Source organism: Nesoenas mayeri, assembly GCF_963082525.1.
Source record: "Nesoenas mayeri genome assembly, chromosome: 1".
Classification (NCBI taxonomy): domain Eukaryota; kingdom Metazoa; phylum Chordata; class Aves; order Columbiformes; family Columbidae; genus Nesoenas; species Nesoenas mayeri.
In genome coordinates, this window is record NC_137541.1 from 62,876,998 (window position 1) to 62,898,529 (window position 21,532).

The 21,532-nt window shown below is 38.7% G+C and overlaps 1 protein-coding gene across 1 annotated transcript; it reads left to right on the plus strand.

Moving 5' to 3' along the window:
• Positions 1-5,103: 5,103 nt before the first annotated feature.
• On the plus strand, positions 5,104-20,577 carry DRAM1 (DNA damage regulated autophagy modulator 1; the record flags this gene model as incomplete). The annotated part of the gene is made up of 7 exons (XM_080362302.1): positions 5,104-5,261; positions 11,381-11,448; positions 11,535-11,677; positions 15,401-15,578; positions 16,623-16,681; positions 18,044-18,136; positions 20,533-20,577. The coding sequence occupies 7 exons, from the start codon at positions 5,104-5,106 to the stop codon at positions 20,575-20,577; spliced, it is 744 nt and encodes a 247-aa protein (XP_080218428.1).
• Positions 20,578-21,532: the final 955 nt, after the last annotated feature.

The following is a 21,532-nucleotide window of genomic DNA, read 5'->3' on the forward strand; positions in this document are numbered from 1 at the left end:
CCATGAGCCTCCAAGGAACAATCAGAATCCCCCAGGGCCCATCCAGGGAGAATGACCCGGGGTGGGAGGGTTTCTCCAGCAAGACAGTGGCAGATGGCCCTATAAGATGGAGCGACTCACTCAGGTGGGTCCTAATGGGCAGCCTCTGGCCTCTCCTGCCCCTAGCACCACTTCAGCCTCCCATTGAACCCTGATAATGGGCTGCAACAATGCACAGCTTGTACCACTCACTGGAAAACCTGATGCCTCTATCCGCCACTGCTGTTTGTGAGTGTGGAAAAGCTGGTACAGACAAGACCCAGACAGACAAGACCCAGGAGTAGCTCATAATCTTTTCTCTGGGACTCCCAGAGTTGCACCAGCTTTTCCTCCACCCAGAGTTCCTCCCCCAAATAAGAAAACAGCGCTGATCTGTTCCCACAGGTTATCACAGTGCACAGTGCAGGGTGCAAAGCCGAGCATTTGCTTAAGGCTCATGATACTGATTTCACTGCACTTTTACTGAACAAGAGTAAACTTTCTGACTTTATTTCATATTATTTGTGGTCTTATCTGAGTTGTTAAGTAGCACAAATCTTTGATATAAAAGAACTATGAAGGACATTGGCAAAGGCTAAGAAAGGGCGGAAAACACAGTTTGTTAAAACTGAAAAGACAAAATTGGACAAAATATTTAGGTTTTGTAGAATTACATTATACTAAGTAAGTCTGTCTGTTACATTTGTATCAGCTTGAGACAAACAGTTCCAAGATAAAGAGGTTTTGTAATATTAGCCTGAAGCATATGTAGCTGGTGTCTGTGGCCTTGTTAGACCTTGATGGCAACAGTGACCAGACAGAAAAAAAGGCAGTTTTTGAAAGGAGTAAGCAGTGGTGCAGCCAGCAATGTGCAAAGCATGGTATAAACAGAATGAAATAGCTGCATGCGCTGTATTTAGCAATATGCTGCAGTAAAGGCAGACAAACCAACATCTGTAAATTGTTGTGGCAAATCTAGTTTAACAAATGAAAACAGGATCAGGTTTTTCAGCAGTAGGTAGTCCCCATTTCCAGGAGGTTTTCTGTTGGATCTAGCACATCATTAGCCACTAGCCACTTCTGATGTTGAGAAAAAGATTTAAAAAATTATCTAGATGTGATAGACACACACCAGAGAAGTGAAGTGTGCAAGTAACCTGTCTAGATTTAAAAGGTACTATTGAATATTCTTCTTATCGGTGTTCAAAGTGAGGTGCTTATGTACCTAGAAAAAGTGATTGCCCCACTATTGCTTCAGTCCATGAGCCTTCAAACCAGCCCTTCCTCCCAAGTTGGTTTACCTACCTGTGTTTTCTGTTAGAAAGAAAATGCCTGTCAATGAAAAACAAATAAACTTTTCACCAGCAGTTGAAAAGTCCATGGTGTACACACCCAGAAGGCATCAGGAGTGCATTTGAGTAATGAGTGCATTTTTTTAATCAGATACAGGTTAAAATAGTAAGAAGAGCAGAATGGGAAAGAGATAAGTTTAAAAAACAGTGTATAACCCTTCTCAAATGGGAAGTGCCCAGACAAAATTTATTCAATGTTTTGAAAACTGAAGAGTGCTATGTAGGTGACAGAGCAAAACAATGAGCTTCTTACATGACACTTTGCACAGATCTCTTTATGCTCCTTAGGTAATTGAAATTACCTGACTTTCCTCAGAAAGTAATGCAATAAAGAAAATACTCACATATAATATATATATAAAATCCATGGAAACCGGATTGTGAGTAAAATCGAAGATAAGTGGGAACACAAGTACCACCAGCATTGCCTATTTTAGGTCTCTTCCACAACATTTCCTTTACCTTCATATGTTTTCAAATCACTGACACACATGTTATTATTTAAATATCTTGACACATCTATTTTTCTAATTATTATGATATGATATTACACTGACAAGCATAAATTTATATAAATGTTTTAAACATATAGAAAGTAGTCTGACCACTTTGCTAAACCACAGAATCATAGAATAGTTTGGGTTGTAATGCACCTTTAAAGATCCTCTAGTCATGGCAGGGACGTCTTTCACTAGCTCAGGATGCTGAAAGCCTTGTCCAGCCTGACCTGGGAACACTTCCAGGCATGGGGCATCCACAGCTTCTCTGGGTAACCTGTTCCAGTGTCTCATCACCCTCATTGTAAAGAATTTCTTCCTTATATATAATCTAAATGTACCCTCTTTCAGTTTAAAACCATTACTCCTTGTCCTGTCACTACAGATCATGGTAAAAAGTCTCTCTCCATCTTTCTTATAAACCCACTTTAAGTACTGAAAGGCCTCAATAAGGTGTCCCCAGAGCCTTCTCTTCTCCAGGCTGAACAACCCCAACTCTCTCAGCCTGTCCTCACAGCAGAGCTGTTCCAGCCTCTGATCATTTCTGTGGCTCCTCTGGCCCCTCTCCAACAGGTCCATGTCTCTCTTGTGCTGAGGCCTCCAGAGCTGGACACAGGACTCCAGGTGGGGTCTCACCAGAGTGGAGCAGAACAGAGGGGCAGAATCACCTCCCTCAACCTGCTGGCTACGCTGCTTTTGATGCAGCCCAAGATATGACTGGCCTTCTGGGATGTGTGTTGGCTCCTATCTAATTTTTTATCTACAAAAATCCAGTGAAGCTACATTAAAGCCCATAGTTACTTTATATTTTTATACTGCCAAGTGTTTTAATATAATTCGTCTAAAGCACAATAAATCAAAATATATTGACCTTCTTTGAAAATCACACTAATGTTCTCAAGACCAGCAAATAAAATGACTTCCCACAAGTTTATGAGTAGCCTGTATTTGTTACTCCTTGAAACTCCTAATGATCTTTTGAAGAACAAAGTACTAATGGTGCTGACAAAAAAAAAAAAAAAAAAAAAAAAAATCACTGCTCAAATTATATGTTGTTACGGACTACCTGGACTACCTTCTACAATAAAAGTATAAAGAAACATCAGGTGAGCTATAACGAATGTTTACATAGCAACAAAGTGCCTTTGCGAGTGATTGCCAAACACTAAGTTACCACCTGCTTGAGCCAAAGACATGCCTTTTTCTCTTACTCCAAATAGTGTCCAGGCACTACAAAAAGTCATGTGAAGAATTTAAGTACTGAACTCTCACTTAAGAGTGAGTTATTTACTACTCACAAAACTATAGTTAGTATAATGTGATTTTGCAGAATGGTGGATGAAACATTTTTCCAACAATGTCACTTAAATGTTGATGCACTAAATAAAGTGAATACGACCCTCTTTCAGCAAAGAATCAAAATGGAATACTATGTTACTGGCAAAACATTGTCAAATGCTACTTCCATAAATCTGGTGAACATTGATATATATCTGCCGTCCATTTATTTAGCAAAGAGACTAGATATAGTGCCAGTATAGTATTTCTTTTAATTTGCTGTTTCAAGGGAATAAAACAAAGATGCAAATATTAAGACAGCTTAAATAGAAATTTTGTTCCATTATTTTTGCATTTCTAACTTGAAAAGAAATGAATGCTTTCTGTCAGCTATAAAGTTCTGCTACTTAAATTACTAGATGACAGATTACCTACAGAAAGATCAAGTATGAATTTGTGTTGCTTTTGTTTTGTTTTCACAAACCTTTGCTTTCCTTATACCTAAAATATCTTTCTTTTAGAGCAATACAGAAGTATTAGCCAATATGAAAAGAGATGGGCTTGCTTTTTTTTAAGTGCTTGAGTTCATGAAGTAGCAGTGAATTATTAGACTCAAGTTATACATTAAGAATGTGAGCACCATGCTACTGCCAAAAGGTATAATGTGAAGAGTACATCCAGTGTTATCGGTAGAATAATTTATTTGGTTACTTTTCAGTACTTCCACCAATGTACGCAATCTCAAGTCCTTTTAATAAATTTCTACCTCATTTCCCAATACTTTGAAAGGCATGCAAAGTACTCACCTTCTAACTTAGTACACTTCTACCACAGGGAATATGTACGTACATACAAGGTGCCAGTCTCACCAGGGATGGTTTAGGTTGGACATTAGGAGAAGGTTCTTCACCCAGAGGGTGGTGGAGCACTGGAACAGGCTCCCCAGGGAGGTGTCACGGCCCCAAGCCTGACAGTGTTCAAGAAGAGACTGGACAAGCCCTCAGACACATGGTGTGAACTGTGGGGTTGTCCTGTGCAGGGACGGGAGTTGGACTCGATGATCCTTCTGCGTCCCTTCCAACTCAGGACATTCTACTGAAGGTACGGAGACAAGACTCACAATAAATTTTCAAGGAGACGAAAGGAGAGATGTGGAGTATGCACATATTAAACTGTGTTTCAGAATGGTGACCATGCATTTGGATGTGAGTTTGGAAAGCAGATAAATATGAACAGTCAAAGGAAACAGAAACAACCTTGACAGATTGTCTATGGCTTTCAGGTTAAACCCAAGCAAAAATGCGAACACAGCACGATTTAGAATTGAACTGTGGTTTCCCTCTAAGCGTGTGAAAAAGTGAATCCTCCAGAAGATGTGCAAAACAAGGCTACATTATGTGCTTTAAATCCAAGTCCAAGTTGGCTGAGCTTTGTACCGTGTGGGACTCCACAATGAGACCTTCGCACCTCAGGGTTTCTGAACCAGTTGGCACCTCCGGCGCCGTGGCCCCACGAGTGGCGACAGAGCCCCCTGGGGCTGGGACTGTGGGAAAGCTTTTCGGGCGTCGACAAGAAACTCTCCGAATCGCTTCGAGCTGCCGCGAAAAAGCGGCCGGTCCCCCGCTTCCCCCGCGGCCGGGGGCAGCCAGCCGGGCCGTTATAGCCGTTAGCCGCGGCGGGAGGGGCGGGGCGGGAGCTGTCGCTGCCCCCCGGGAGAGCGCTGAGGAGAAACGAAAGTGAAGGGACGGCGGCGGACGGCGGGGAATCTCCGCGGCTGCCGGTGCTGCCCGGCGGGGGAAGACACGTGTGAGGCGGGAGGGTGAGAGCCGGCCCGTGTGAGTGTGTGTGTGTCTGTGTGTGTGTGTGTGTGTGTGAGCGTCCCGCAAGTCCTCGGTCACTGTCCGTGACTTCAGGGCGTCGCCACAGAGCCCGTCCGGGCGCTCCCGCCCAAGCCGCCAATGGCCCGGGGAGCGCAGCCGCCGGCAATGCTGTGCTGCATGCCCGGCGTGGCTTTCGTCCCTGCTCTGCTCGTCAGCTGGTCCTCGGCCGCCTTCATCATCTCCTATGTGATCGCCGTGCTGGCCGGGCACGTCGAGCCCCTCGTCCCCTACATCAGGTGAGGCGGGGGGTGACGGCAGGATTTGGGGGTGACGGCCGGGGGCTTTGCGGCGGCGGCTTAGCCCGGAGGTGCTGAGGGGCTCCCGCTCCGACGGCTCCGCGGTTCCTTCCCACCGCTGCTGGGTACGGGCCCCCGGCACGGATGTGGGGCTCCCCGGGGGAGGAGAAGCAGCGGTGGCAGGGCCTCCCCGTGAGGGGGGGCAGAGCAGGGACCTGCTCCTGTCACCCATCACTACCTGTAGCACCCACGTCTCTCTGAGACCCACGGGACCCGAACACTGACAGATGTGGTAGAAAGGAGCTGAAACTGTTTTCTGCTGGAGTCGAAGTATCCTGGAGGCCCAATTCCTAGCAGAACTGATGGAGTAAGTGGTGGAAATGTAGTTTTGTTTGTGTAGTTCAAGAGCTGGGCCAGAGTACACCAGATGGTGACAGGACTCGAAACCCTACAATAGCTTTTGTAGGACATGCAGCCCCACAAACACGCTTTTTGAACATTTCAGCATAGGAACAATGCGTGTAAATGGCTCCCAAGAGATGGCTGGCATCTCTTTTCTGTAACCTTAGTTGTTTAAGCACAATTCTCTATAAATAATTTTTTATACATTACTCATGTTAACATTTAAACTGTGAAATTACTAGTATTTAGCTTTTCCTAGATTAAGTAAACCAGAAATCCAAGATTGGTCTCTGACATATAGAAGATCTAAAAAGAGACTTTCAAATACATCTTTCAAGATACATCTGGACCTAAATCCTTGAAGGGCTTAATGGATGTGCATAATTTTAGAAGACTTCTAACCTGATTTGTACATACACATAAATTTGATTGAAAATCAGGGCCTGTCATCATAAGCAAGTGAGATGGTGCAAATGATACCACGACCCACAAGGAAGTTGAGCTTCATTCAAACTGAGCCAAAAAAAGATGGGCTTCATGCTTACGTTAGCAAATTTTTTTAAGATTGCCCAAATCTGGACTCAGAAAGCCTTGTTCTTGTACGTGCACAAATAACCTATTGCCTTAATAATAGTGGTGGTACTCACGATGTTCCTTGATTGTATACACAGTTTTACTGACACAAAAGTGCTGGTAACCAGTGCCATTTATGCATTTTTAACCAAGAAAAAGAAACCATTTGATATAACTGTGTCCATGCTCAATACATGGTTTGTGCTCAGAAGGATTTTGAGGTCCTGTAGTAAGACATTTGACAAATGATGTTTCTTATGTTGAATCCATGTTCTTCAATAAAATATATGAGAAAACAGGAAGGCTTTTTTCTGTATAATTGTGTTTATAGTCAAGTTTTTGACAGCCCAGATATCTTGTGTCATTCTTTTAAAAGAGGTAGACTAAACCTACACATCACAGATGCATAAGTGATTAATGTATCACAGCTGCCATAGTTATCAATGTAACTGAACATCTCACTGAAAAAGTCATTCTTATCCTTTAACTAAGTAATCACAATACCCTAGAAAAACAACAAGACAGATGAGGCTGTGTCAGTGATGAAAAAAATCTCCAGCCCATTCATGTTTCAGGTCCTCTGCATTTGCTAGTAAAGTTTTTCAAAAGACAGATGTCTTGTTTATTTTACATCCTTTTAACAAAACATTTGGACTAAGGACATACATTGGCTGTTGGTGAACAACCTGTTATAATTCTAAATGTGCGTGGTCTAAGCATGTGATCTTCGTAGAAGGTGCACTTGGGACTAATATGGTGATTCCTTCTAAGTATTCAGGCCAATAGTCAAAACATAGTTCATATTACTTTGCAGTCATTGCTTCAGCCTGAGCATCTGAATCATGGGATTAAGAACGTGATTTAGTGAAACTTAGACTGATAAAAAGAAAGAGGAAGAATGTTGCAACATTTCAGTTGTGCAATCTCTTAAAATGAACTATAAAAATTAAGTAGAGCTTGTATGGGGAAATTCCAGTTACACAAAGGAGAAAAATGTTGATCAATTTCAGTTCAACATTTCTGTAATTCTTGTTTACATTCCTCAAGTAGCCTGTGTATGCTTTGAGATAACTTGTTAATTTTATTTACCATGTAACAGCTATCACAGTGAAAGACCACATCTAAATTTGTCATTGAAACTGTGCTAATGTCTCAAGTAAACCATATAAATACATTTATGGGTAGATAAAAATAAATATAATTTTGTGGTTTCTAGCAGCTGAGGACTAAATGATTATAAGTTGTGCCCACATTAGTTCTTTTGCTCATACTACTCAAAATCCAAACTAATTTGGCTGTGCTAGATGCATGTTCGGTGGTTTGAATTCTCAGTGAAAGAGCAAAGGGAATTTTCCTTAAGATATCTGCTGCCAGTTAGTACCTCTGGATCAATGAGGATCCCCATAGGCAGAATATAATCTTCCTAGGTTAAAATTTTGGGACTTCAGTTTGGAAATAAATAGTTTATGATGGCTATGAAGAAAATATAATGATACTGACTCTTCAGGCTGTAAAATATTTATTCCCAGTCTCCTCTACTTCTTGTCTTTCCACTCTTCAGAAGGCTGTTTGACTGTAGAATTCACCTACCCGACACAGTGACACAAATGCTGTCATTTTCATATAGGGTTCCTCATCTATTCCATGGTGGTTGTACTTACCTATGCACCATTGCAAATAAGTGAGCACATGTTCTTGTTTCATACCTGCCATTTGCTTTTTTCTTTTTCATGAAAAGAAAGTAACTGTCACAAATGCTATTTTTTTTCCCAAAGCAACAGACCAGAAGTAGAACAAAAATGTACCTATATCTTAATTTAGCTCCAGGTATTTTTTTAGTGGAAAATATGGCATTACAAAGTTTGTGTCCTTAGAAGTACAGTGCAATACTTTGTAAATACATTGTAGCTACGATACAGTATTCTTGGTATGAAATTTCTTGAAACCATGTATCTAAGATTGTTTGGTTTAAAAATCAACAATAGCAAAATTCACCTGTAAAGCTTTAGCTTGAGAAAAGCTTTAATTAAAAAACAAATGGAGTTCAGTGCCATTTCAGGCTGTTTGCATTGCTCTTATGATGTGAAGTGTTTCAAGAACTGCAGATGGCTTTCTTTGCATGTGCCGATTCAATTCTCTTCTCACCTAAAGTTTTCCAAAAGCTTTGAAGTGATCACAGTCCTGTACTTAGCATAGAGCAGCTTCTGATTTGCAAAAGTCCTTCAAGGTTGTCACAAGAGGCCTATTTTTTAAATGGAGTCCTTTGTCAGATTTATGAAACCACTCCAGAAAGATGAGGAAAAGGTGTGACGTTCAAGGTTAAAAAATTAGCTAAATGAAAAATGGATTAAGATGATTTTCAGAAGTGGCATACAAAATAATTCGAGTTACTGTACCGTTTTCATCAATTCCACTATCAAAGAACAACAGGACTAACACAGAGTACAAGCTGGAGCAGGTTTTCAGAAAGCACTAGAGCAAGAAAATACAGATGAATAGGGACTCTCAATGCCTGAGAAGTTGTAAAGACTTGTCTAAAAGCCTGATCCAAGCTTTTGTTGTCTGAGAATTTGGAACCAATCTAGTCAAAAGAAATACAAGATTTTTCTCTATTTTTGCATGAGCTTTTCATAGAAAAGGATTCTCCCTTCGCCCTAAGCTTCCCTGCATTCTTAGCAACTGATGACACAAATGCTTCTGTAACATAGAAGGGGATTGTAAGATAATATAATTTCTAAAAAAATTTGATGTGGTCATACTTTTTTGGCTTGAAATTAACAAAATTGTCAAAAATTCATTAAGAACGATTACTTCTGTAGAGAGTGCTTTCTCTTATGGGTGTTAGGAACAGAGGCATTCATGCTGAACACTTGTAATTTTGGCTGCACTAGGTAGCAGGTGCAGAAGTTTACCACTGGAAACTAATCTGGCCTCACTACCACTGGAAACTAATCTGGCCTCACTGTTGGAATGAAGAATATTCATCTTCTTGCATCACATTAAAAAAAAAAAAAGTACCTACTTGTCCCATGATACACCTAAGAGAAAGTTTCATTCTCAGGATCTTCGCATGATTTCCACTGAACTTTGGCATTAGCTAAAATCCCTGTGTGTTTACATTCCTGACAGCAGAGTTCCTTGAGTGTCTCTGTTTACATACACAATTGTGCCTCTTGGTACTAGTTACAATAATAACCAAATTCTGTAAAGATTTGTGAGCTACATGTTTTCCGTTGGCTTGACCAACAGAGCCTGATCAAATAGATATTCTCAACTCAGTGTACTTCAGAGAAGAAAAAATAGTGTAAAGAGTTGATGGCATTGCAGTATTCTTATCTCAACAGAGCACTCACCTTGTATAGAAGAGTCCTGCTTGAGGGGAGTTGAATCCACATACTCCCAGGAATATGTCCTTCCTGCAAGGAAAGGACATTCTCCAGTGTGGATGTTTGTGGAGGTGTTTGCATATCTGTAAAGAAGAGAGGGAAGAGGATTCTATGATGAAGGCATTCCATTTCCTATATAACATATATTTTGTGTATATGATGTTTTTCATAGGATGTATGCATGTATGTATATGTTCTGTAGATATTCTCACACTCATGCTTTGTCTCGCCAATGAACTTCTAATTATCCCGTGTGAGGGTGAATTGCTTCAGCAGAAAATAATTACAACACCTTGGACCTAGAGTACTCTTAAGCTGTATCTACATTAGTAAGTTAAACAGTGCCTAGGAATGCTCCCAGGAATTGGAATGCAGTTGCTCTCCTTGGGTAAAGTCCTTTCAAACAAATTAGGAAACTAAGCCAAATTCTCTCACATATTAGGATAGTGAATTACATTAGATATGGTTTACTCTATCACAGTGTTAGTTTAGCAAATAAAAGAAACTTAATTTCTAGAATATCATTTATGTCATCATTTATGTCATTCACGAACAAAGTATTGCTCTGTCGTAGAATCATCATACAATCACGGAATCATTTTGGTTGGAAAAGACCTTATACGTCATCAAGTTCAACTGTTAACCCAGCACTGCCAAGTCCACATCTAAACCATGTCCCTAAGAACCTCATCTTTGTGTCTTTTAAACACCTCCAGGGATGGTGGCTCAACCACTTCCCTGGGCAGCCTGTTCCAGTGCTTGACAACCCTTTCCATGAAGAAATTTTTCCTAATATCCAATCTAAACCTCCCCTGGTGCAACGTGAGGCCATTTCCTCCTGTCCTGTCTCCTGTTACCTGGGAGAAGAGAATGACACCCTTCATGCTACAACCTCCTTTCAGGTAGTTGCAGACAGCGATAAGGTTTCCTCTCAGCCTCCTTTTCTCCAGGCTAAACAGCCCCAGTTCCCTCAACCGCTCCTCATAAGACTTGTGCTCCAAACCCTTCACCAGCTTTGTTGCCCTTTTCTGAACTGTCTCCAGCAAGAGACTCACTCATTGTCTCCCTCACTACAATGTCTGTCTTGTAGTGAGGGGCCCAAAACTGAACACAGGATTCAAGGTGGGGCCTCACTGGTGCCCAGTACAGTGGGACAATCACTTCCCTAGTCCTGCTGTCCACACTATTCTTGATAGAAGCCAGGGTGCCGTTGGCCTTTTTGGCTACCTGGGCACACTGCTGGCTCATGTTCAGCCGGCTTTTGATCAACACCCCCAGATCCCTTTCCGTCAGGCAGCTTTCCAGCCACTCTTCCCCGAGCCTGTAGCACTGCCTGAGGTTGTTGTGACCCAAGTGCAAGATCTGACACTTGACCTTGTTAAACCTCATACAATTGGCCTCAGCTCATCAATCCAGCCAGTCCAAGTGCCTCTGTAGAGCCTTCCTGCCCTCAAGCAGGTCAACACTCTTACCCCATGTCACATCCGTCACATCTCTGCATATTGTGTACAGAAAAGGAAGAAATATAGTTCAAATAGTATGCTCTAAAAATACAATTTCTTTCTAAAAGGAGACATCAGTACTAAAAATGAAGCTTAAATGTGCAGCAGGCAACATTCCAATTTATATGTTTAAATGTCTTATGCATATAGCAGCAGTTCAGTCAGGTTACATTTCTCTTGGGGTTTCATTTGTAAGTCTCATTTATATTTCACAGATCTCCATTAACTTTTAATTTCTTCTCTCTTCCTGCTTTAGTGACACTGGAACTAAACCTCCAGAGAGTGGTATCTTTGGTTTTATGATTAATATTTCAGCACTTTTAGGTATGTATTGGTTTGGATAGAGCAAAGGTGTTAATATGTAAAAAACACATGATCATTTAACACAATATGTATTTTTTGTTTTTCAGCTGTAATTACAATGTGCATCAGATATTTATTAATAGAGAAGCAAAATGAGTCATCACACTTTGTCGGGTCTTCATGCAACATGTTTTCATTATGTATTGGGTTGATGGGCTGTACTGGAATGGGCATAGTTGCAACTTTTCAGGTATGACCATGTATTTTGTATCGTAAATGAAGCTACAGTTTTACCAGTTAAAAAATCAAATAGATCAGAGTAGTTCACATTATTCCAGTGTGGGTATTTGTCAAATGGAGTAAAAATGTGTTTCTTTCATCTTTTTTTCAGTGGCTTTAAAAAGACAGATTTTCTTTCTCTCTGTAAACTAGATTTTTTGCTTGTACAGTTATGTCAGTAAGGGGTTTGGTGTGTGCTCGTCTTGTAGCATGTCTGTACTAGAAAAAAACTTAATACAGATGCTTTTGCTGTAAAAAATTTTACTATGAAAGTTTTACTGTAAAAACGCTTTGCTATTCACAATTTAGTTTGCTTACAGTTAGGTAGGGAAGAATAAGTCGGACTAGCAAAAGCACCTGTATTGTTACCTGAATGATGACACGTGCATTAGCAGCATTTTCTACAGAATAAACTAGACTTAGCTGACAGGTTAGAACATTGAACACAATATTAGCTCATTGTTTTGAGTCTGTAGGAGATGGCATAACAACATGTTAAGTCTTTTGATAGAGACACATAGAATTCCTGATTAATTTGCCAAAAAGGATAAGACATTTCATTATAGATTCTGACACAGGGAATTATTAGGACAATTGCACTGAAAACTTCAGTTGATAATCAAGTCAAGTTTAATTGGCATGTAGTTTGAGATATTCCCTTTAAATCTGTGGAAACAGCTGAATTATTTCTTTTAAAGGATGGTCTTCCTTGAGGAACATTTTAGTGAATACTGTTGTGCTAATATAGTGACCTGACAACATACAGAGAAATTGAAAATAAAGATTGTCAGGGCTTCAGCTGCCAATACAATTTTGCATGTAATTGACATGGTATTTTCAGACACAAAATTCTGCCTTACTCTGATATCTTGCTCTTTTTTTCCTCCAGGCAGTGTGTGTGGATTGCAAACACTACAGGCACTACAGTCTATTCTAAGCATGCTAATCTACTTTAAATATCTGTAGTCTTGTTGATTAGATTTATATGTGGCATAAAAAAAGTTAGATGATGGGGAACAGAGTTGCTTGACTGAAATAGAAAACAAACTGAGCTTCAAAAAGGAAAAGAAAAATCAGGAATGCAAAATAATTTGGGAGATTAAAGGAAGCAGAAATTTTGATCCTAAAGTTTCCAAAGGGGCCCCCTGACAGTTCTAGCATTGATTCTTCTTGAATCTCTATTGTCTCTCATTACCTGTTCATAAACTCCTTTCTCACCTTATTTCTCTTTCCTCTGCTTTGATCTTACTTTCCATGTTAGGTGCAGTTCGTAGGAAGAGTTCAGAACATGGTAATGATCTAAGGATCTGACCTAGCAGATTTTTGAGCATGCTTAAATGCCCAGGAAGATGGAAATGGTGGCTTACAAGTCTTCAGACTTTTAACTGCATAATGTACAACTAGTGAACAGTACACTCTTATCCCCATCTACCAGTAGAAATAACTGAGAAATGAAGAGGCTGTGAGATTTGCTCAAGGTCAAGTGATAGTTTCAAGTCAGGAGACCAAAGCAAAGCTGGAATTATTTCTTTAGCATTAAGTCTAGTCCCTCTGATCAGTGGATCATGCAGAAAATTCAGATTCATGTGCCCTACCTGTTTGTTCCTTTATACTTTTTTTTCCCCAGCAGGTAAGCTAAGACCATACCTGCGTCCTGAAATAGAGCTGATTTACATTGTTGGGCATCAATTCATTTTCTCTTTCCTCAAGGCAAAATATCTAGTTTGTTTAAAAGGCTTCAGTGTGAAATTTTACTGGAAATATTTAAGGTTTGCTTTTATTTACTCAAATCTAGTGCAATTTGTGGTAAGTCTTTTAAGTAGCATAATTATTTGTAAGGATTTTTTTTTCACTGTTTTTGCCTCAAGATATTGTAGGTAGCATGGGGTTTTAATGGTATTGGTCTCTGAACACTTAGCAAAAGTGAGGAACGAGGTGGGAGAAAACACTAGGAGTGCGTCCTCTGAAAGCGAAAGAGTTTCTGAGAAAATAAGTAATGGTCATGAATAAAATCTTTGTTCTCTATTCTAAATAACACAGTATCTGAAATACAGAAATGAAAGACAGTGGAGAGTTAGCTTTAAGAAGATAATTGGATATGGAAGGAAAAATCCCATAGCACTTAATGAATAAGGCAAAGTGAGAAGCTAGGTCTTAGCAGGCTTATTTTTGCCTGTTAAACATTACAGGTGAATAAAGAGAGATCTTCCTGTCTTTGACTAGAAAGCTTTGGAGGTTTACCATAGCGGAAGTCACAACATTTCCCAGGTTCTGTAGGGGTTGAGTGTGGTAGGCTTTTTAGGGAAGCTGTAGCAGTTTTATAGAAGCAATCGTGAGAGCCATGTTGGAAAAGCTCTGTGTATTGTGCATGGGACTAAGTGCAAAAGCAGCTAAGCAGCAAAACCAGTTAAACTTGATTAATGCTTTCTATACCAAATCCTGTCATTCCTATATGGCAGGGAAAACGTGTAACAGAGGAGAAGAAAATGCAAGTATAGATGAGATGCCACTTAAAATACCTTTGTGAGGAGCATGCTTTAAAATCTGACAGAACTTCATATATCAGAGAGATAAAATGGAAAGAACAGAAAGAAAAGCACAGGGAAAAATAATTTAAAAGAGCATGTGAACATATTCACCATTACAAGACAGAGATAAAAGTGGCCTCCGGGCAGGAAAGATGTTAAATTATGTAATGAAAGGATGTAGATGTGTTTCCGTGAATCACTATAATAGAACTGTAGTAGGTCACATCATAACATGTTTTGCTATAGTCTGGTGACAGAAAGGAGCTTTAAAGCTAGCTTACTTGTCTGATATTGGATTCACAGGTGGCATAACTTTGTATTTGTAATTTTTTAAAGCATTTAGAATACAATAGTTTCTCTGGAACCTTCATCAGTTTTGTTACTGGGTATTCTACTTGTTTGTGTTTTAAAGACAATTTTCCGTAGGTAGGGTATTACAAAAAATAGGCCACTTATAGTGATACTGGAATTTTATACACACTTTCACCTGTTGTGGAACTTGAATAAAAGTGTCTGATGATGTGGGGAGTAAATGTGAGTGAAAAGGCTGAATGTGAGTAGAAGGGCTGAATAATTCAAGAGACTGGCAGTGTAAGACCTTTGTATTAAGAGCTTATTTCAAGTAACACTTTTTTTTTTTTTTTAAATATATAACTAATTTTCTGTGGACTTACTTCCTGGAGCTTTGTGGCTGGCCACTGAAGGGTGGAGGACAGAGATATAGCAGTCACTATTTAGAATAGCTCCCATGAAACTTTACCATTAGTTAGAATATGGCCACAAAATGCAGATTAGTCTTTTAATGCAAAAGAATCAGCAGGGTAAAGGGAAAAAGGAGGTATAAGAACCTCTTAAGAAAAACATAAGCCATTTCCTGTTTGTGGTAATAGACTAACTGTTGAACAGCACTAAAACTGATCTATGTTTTTATGTGAACATGAGAAAGGAGTATAACCTGGTGGCTTTTGATATGGTTAGTTTACCTCTCTGAGCTACTCTTTCTCTGTTTGCTTTCACCTTCCCTGTGTAAACCGTTTGGAGAAGGGTCTGTTTCCCACTGCTTGTACACGCTCAGTGTAATGTGGCCATCAATCTTCTCAGGGCATATTGATTCCTACCACTCTACAAACAGTAGCAGCTAACCATTGTGCTGATTCTCTTTCCAGGAGCTGGCTGTTCCCAGTGTCCATGACATAGGAGCTTTGGTGGCATTTGGCTCCGGTGTTGTATATATTACACTGCAGTCTATAATCTCCTACAAGTCCTGTCCACAATGGAACACTTATTTTGTGTGTCACATGAGGATGGCCATATCTGTAATATCATGCATTGCTTTCATTCCTAGTATCCTTTATGGTGTATCCCACAATTTTCCCTTTATGTGTTCATGATTTTCCTTTTAAGTTAAACTATTGCTGATGAAGTATGAAAATGAGCTTATAATCTTTTCTTAGGGCTCTGTAATATTTCTGCTATAATAATGCATATAACATGTTGAGACACCATTAATAACATAATGAAGAGTTTCAGGGTCTTCTAAAAAGCTGTATCTTCTTTCAGTATTATATTTGAATCTAATGCCCCAATGTTCTTCATAGGATCACATGATAATAAAGCTAGACCAACTATCCAACCTCATTTATTTGAAGGAGGGTATGGAGAAAGGCTTGCAAAAGAGGGCACTGCTTCTACAATGAACCTGACACACAGACATATAAAATACAGATGTCATACACAAGATTTCCTTCAATTCTAAGCAGATGCTTTTGATCATGTTGGTCAGTGCTTGGCTTCATTAAATGCCTCCCCTAGAGACACATTCAGCACACTTACTGGCTTTTCCCACAGCCTGCAGAAATTAGAACCATCCCATTTATTTTATTGGTCTTTAAGTGATCTGCCAGTGTTGAAAAGTGGTTGCAGCAGATCATCACATCAGCCAGCCAGCTACAGCCTGCTTTTAGTTTCAGCAGTTGTGCAAGGGCTTTTAAAGAGGGCCCCAGTCCTGAGAGAAAGTTGTACAAATATACCAAGGCACCTATTGTGGACCAATAGAAACCAATGTGGTTCCACTTCCAACAATGCAGACTCTGCTCCCACAGTTCTCAATCAAGAATATGATCTAAGTTTTGGAGTGTCTCCCCTTACGCTTTGTACTTTGGAAGGCCTCACAGAAACGTGTATTTGTGCAGAAATTTGGTTTGATTGCTGCTGTCAGTTATCTTTCAATAATGTGTTTCATTTACTTGTTTTCATAATATTTGATTTGATATTTTGGTTGTTCAGGACCACCTGTGTTACAAAATGGGAAGATGGGCTATTTTTTTATAAGCAGACATTTTCACTATTACTAGACTTTTATAGTTTCCTTTACACTGTTTTTCCCAGTGATTGTGTTTGCTTCACGAATTTCCATGACAAAAATTGATTGGACTCCAGGTGAAAAGGTAAAACCTCATTAGGTAGCCATCTTTCCTGGTAACATATTATTTGGGGTATGCTGTTATGTTTATCTAAAAGTATGTATCATCACAGACTCTTCAGAGACTTTGAGTAGTGTATTATCGTGAACAGATTTGTAAAATCTCACCAACTTGTGCAATGCTGGTTTCCTGTCATTTCTTCATTAGAAAACTGTCTGTGGCTTGGGTAACAAAACTTGTGATGGATGGGGCAGTCTTGAGAGAGTTAGACTTTCATTTTAACCAAGCATTTGAAACTTACCCATAGAACAAATGGTAGAAAAAAATACTCTGGAAGTGAGTTGTTCTACTTCCTTTTACAGTCATATTTCTGGAAAATGAACTTCATACATGAAACAAAAGTGAACCAATTTGATTCTGAGGTTTTTGAGGGTTTTTACAACATCTGTTTTCTCAGCTTTCTCACCATTCTTTATTAAATAGTCTTTACAGTTGTGATAAACATTGAGGGTCTGACCTGAAGCATAATAACATCAATATAAGGTATTTGAATTGATTTCAGTATTCTCAGACTGACAGTTATAAAAGGCAAGTTTTCTTTTTGGACAAATTTTCCACAGGGAGGTATTAAAAAGGTGAGTTAAATAATGCAGACAGTGTATCCTGCTTGAAGAGCTTAATAGAAGCAAACTTGGCAAATGTACTTCAACCAAAGAGTGGCAAGGCAGCTGTGAGATAATTCTTCACAATCTGCCCCTTGGCTTGTTGGTTGGTTGTTGCTGTTGTGCTGTTTTTCTGGTTTCATTTTTTTTTTTTCATTTGAGATGCAAGGACGAGAAAAAGGTTTTACTGAAATAGATGGCGTATTTGTTGATAGCACGTTATGAACTACTTTACTTTCTATTTGTGTCATACTATGTAGTTTTCTATCATGATTTACTTAAAAACAAAGTTCTTGTCAGGAACTGTCATACAGGGGTAGCCCCACCTTTTAAAACATCATGAGAATTTACTCGAAGGGATAGTACTACTAAACTCAGTGGCTCTGAGTAGAAGTTTTGAATATGGGCATTTTTGTATCCCTCACATAAGAACTAAATTTTTTTAGGTGCAGATTATATTCAAGCTGTGTTTTGATCTTGTGCTAGTTGTAGTTTTCTTGTACTATTTTTTATGTTAGCACACAAGATATTGCTTCATGGAACATATGGAATTTTGATAACTATACTTATTCTGTAAAAACTAAATCTGAATTGACTTCTATACAACCGGGTATTGGGATGATGAGTTGTAAGTCTTATAATATTGGTCTATTTTTATAGCATTCCACAATATATTTGTTTAGCTGCTTTATCTGAAAATTCATTTTATGTTTCATTTCTTCAGGATTATACTTACCATTTGTTGAGTGCGATCTGTGAATGGACGGTGGCCTTTGGTTTTATCTTCTTCTTCCTGACGTTCATTAGAGATTTTCAGGTTGGTATCTACATATTTTAACAGTGACTAAGAAGTGCTATGAGTTGTATAACGACAAATGCAATAGAAAATTACTTTTCTTTATCTCAGCTAGATATACTAAAGCTATACAGAAAAAAAACTGTCAGTCACAGAACTGATTTCTGTTTACCTAATGAATATTTTTCCCCCAGTTTTTGAAACATTAAAAACAGTTTTATGAATCAGTTTGTGAGTTGAATAGGTATCTGCTCTTTAAAATCACTCAGTAAATTAATATCCTCTACTTTTTCCATCTTTTTGTAGAGAACGCCCCTCTAAAGGTGACGTAATACCAAAATAAATGATGCAACTAAAACTTCATTTCTTTCTACCTGAGGGCTTTTACACAATAATCCAACACATTTCAACCATAGATTTTTCCTTTCTTTATAAAAACTACACATTTTGATGTATGTTGCCTCACAATGCAAAGAACATAAAATACTTTTTGGAAAGTATTGACATCAAAACCTCCTGGTCTGAGTAGCTGAACATCGTGATGTATCAAGCCTGACTTTAAGGAAGACAAAATATTAGGTTAGTTAAAAAGAAAACACTTTTTTACAATTTGCAAAAGGCATGCCTTGAAATTACTTTGCCAAGCTCTGCTTTGCCAACTCTTGTTGTTTACACAGTATGTTCTAGCTGCAATGTTTCATGGGGTTTTTTTGCTGAAAATACCAATGTGTGAGGCTTGACTGTGACAAAAGACCTTGTAAAAAAATAAAAACAACATTGCTTGGGGCAAGTGACTTGCAGACATTTGAGGACAAAACCTTCTGGATATTACTGTAGGTATTAGGAGGGTCTCGCTCTCCTTATCCTTCTCAGACTTCTGGATGTTTGTTTTCACCCTGAAGTAGTTGGATCTTTGCAGGACTGGAGTAGAGAGCCTAAGGCAGAAAAAACTGAGAACTGCTGCTTTATACCATAATTACAAAGATGAACTAACTCACTTGTAGGTACTGTAGGTGTCGTGTGCCATATGTAGATCTTTCATATACACCTTTGCCTCACACGAGTCCCAGAAAGTCAAAAACTAGATCCAAGCACTTGTTTAACTGTAGAACTAATAATCAAGATCGCATATGTGAGACAATTGGTGCTGTGACAAATTGCTGGAAACCATATCCAGAATTCATGGAGGTGGGAAGGGAGGAAAAATAGTGAGAACCCTCTAAGTTATCTCACATATAACTGAAGTTTGGTATCAGATCATGTAAAACTTTGCAATTAATTTACTTGCATCTTTACTCACGTTCTTGTTCAGCTTGGAAGTGCTCAATACTTATATATAATCTGTACATAACTTTCATAAGCATATACAGAAATCAATTTTCAACTGAGGTTTCAGAGTTAACATATGTTTTACTATCTGATAGCAAACATTTATATACCTTTTTCTTTGGACTAACAGTACTGAAGAGACCATGTCTGTAATGGCTTTCCCTTATTACAGGGGTGTCAGACTCATTTTCTCTGGGGACCACGTCAGCCTCACGGTTCCCTTTGAAGGGCCAAATGTAATTTTAGGACTGTATAAATGTAACTGCTCCTACCTATATACGGTCCTAAAATTACATTTGGTCCTTCCAAGGCAACCACAAGACTGATGTGGCCCCCGGTGAAAATGAGTGTGACATCCCTGCCTTATTAAAAGGAAAAACAACAACAACAACAAAAAGGCAAAAGCTAGGTTCTGCAGAACAAAACACTTTTTTTTTTTAAAGTAATTGTCCAATATTACACAATGCATTCTCTTAAGGGCGTATAGTTGCCTTCTAAACCTTACAAAAACATTGAAGTATCATTCAGGAATGCATGCAGCATTAAATTTACCATTTTGGGAGATTTGGGGTAATGGTATTTCTTGCCAGTCCGTTGCTCTCTGATGTCTCCATATATGATGCTATTTGTTTTATCAAAAGTCAAACTCTTCCCTTGGAGATGCATATTTGCAGACGATGCTGTAGTCCTCAGAGCGACTAAATTAGTTGATAAGTCCACTTCAGATCACAGATCCTGAAGTGCTGAACACTGAGAATTTAACTATATATAAATATTGTGAACACAATAAATTAGAGAAAGTGATGGAATTTACCTAAATAGAAATGCAGACATTTTAAATTCACAGATATAAAATAGCTTGAAATCCAATGTTAATGTTTGACAATGACAAAGATTTTAAAGATTTTGTCGTCTTTGTCCTAACCAGCGCTCACATAAAGCTAAACTATTAATTCAGAAAAAAACAACCGCCAGAGTCTAAGAAAAATAAGCCTTCCTTTTTTTTTTTTTAACTTTTCACATTATATATTTATCTCCTTGTATTGCATTAGAGAACTTAAGCTGATATTGTTTTATTTTTCTTTTAGAGAGTTTCTTTGAGGATATCAACAGAAATACACGAAGACTCCTGATAGTGGAGAAATTTATGTTTTTTATATATATGAATATTCTAGGTTTCTTTTTACTTATAAGAAATGTTGCAGAGGGACAGGGATTTTCAAAGTTGTGTAAAGAACTCATTGCATTAACTTAGTAATGTTTGTAACAGCATCCACTAGAACATTTTAAAAACTCGCAGCAATATTCCTGCTACCTTTTAGCAATATTTTGTAATTTTTATACTGTTTGATATTTAAAAATACTGAAATAGAAGCAATCTGTAGAAGCACTTCAAAGTCATTCCAAGACTTTTGATCTCCTCAGCTCTTCCCTTTTGGACATATCCATACTTTTTTACTTGTTATAATCTGATTAGCAACATCAGTTTTAAACTTGAGAAAGTACATTCTGCAAACAATTAGGAAAGTCTAAAGACAGTGGAAAACACTAAGGCTGAATTCCTCCTACCTGTTAAGTTGCAAGAACCGTGGAGGAAGGTGTGAGCAGAAGTGGGTGTCTTTGTTTCAAGAGTAGAAATTTACAGTTAGTAGATGGCAACTCCATGCTACTTGTTTCTAATTGTGGGCACTGTAAACAAATACAAATCCTAGGAGAAGTTTGAAGTATATTGCTTGAAAAAATGTTTTCTAATCATTGACTGCAATGTATATTGTAGCAATCTACCCTTTTCCCCCCTTTTATGTACTGCTGGCCATAGGAAGCTTAAAACTGAAGTGGGACTAGAAACTAAATTTACATTTCTGCACAATCTACTGAAGAGAAATCGTACTGCAATGTGGTTACTACAAAGCAGAAGTTTTCCCGCCTGTGTTTTAACCTACAACGGTGGAATGAAGAGGTCTTCCAAAAAGTCATTTAGGGTAAATGGGAAACAAGAAGAGGCACTGGTAGTTCTCAGGTGTTCAGTTACATGTGTATGAATATTACATGTATATAAAACTGAAAAAAAAGTCTCGGAGAGCTCCT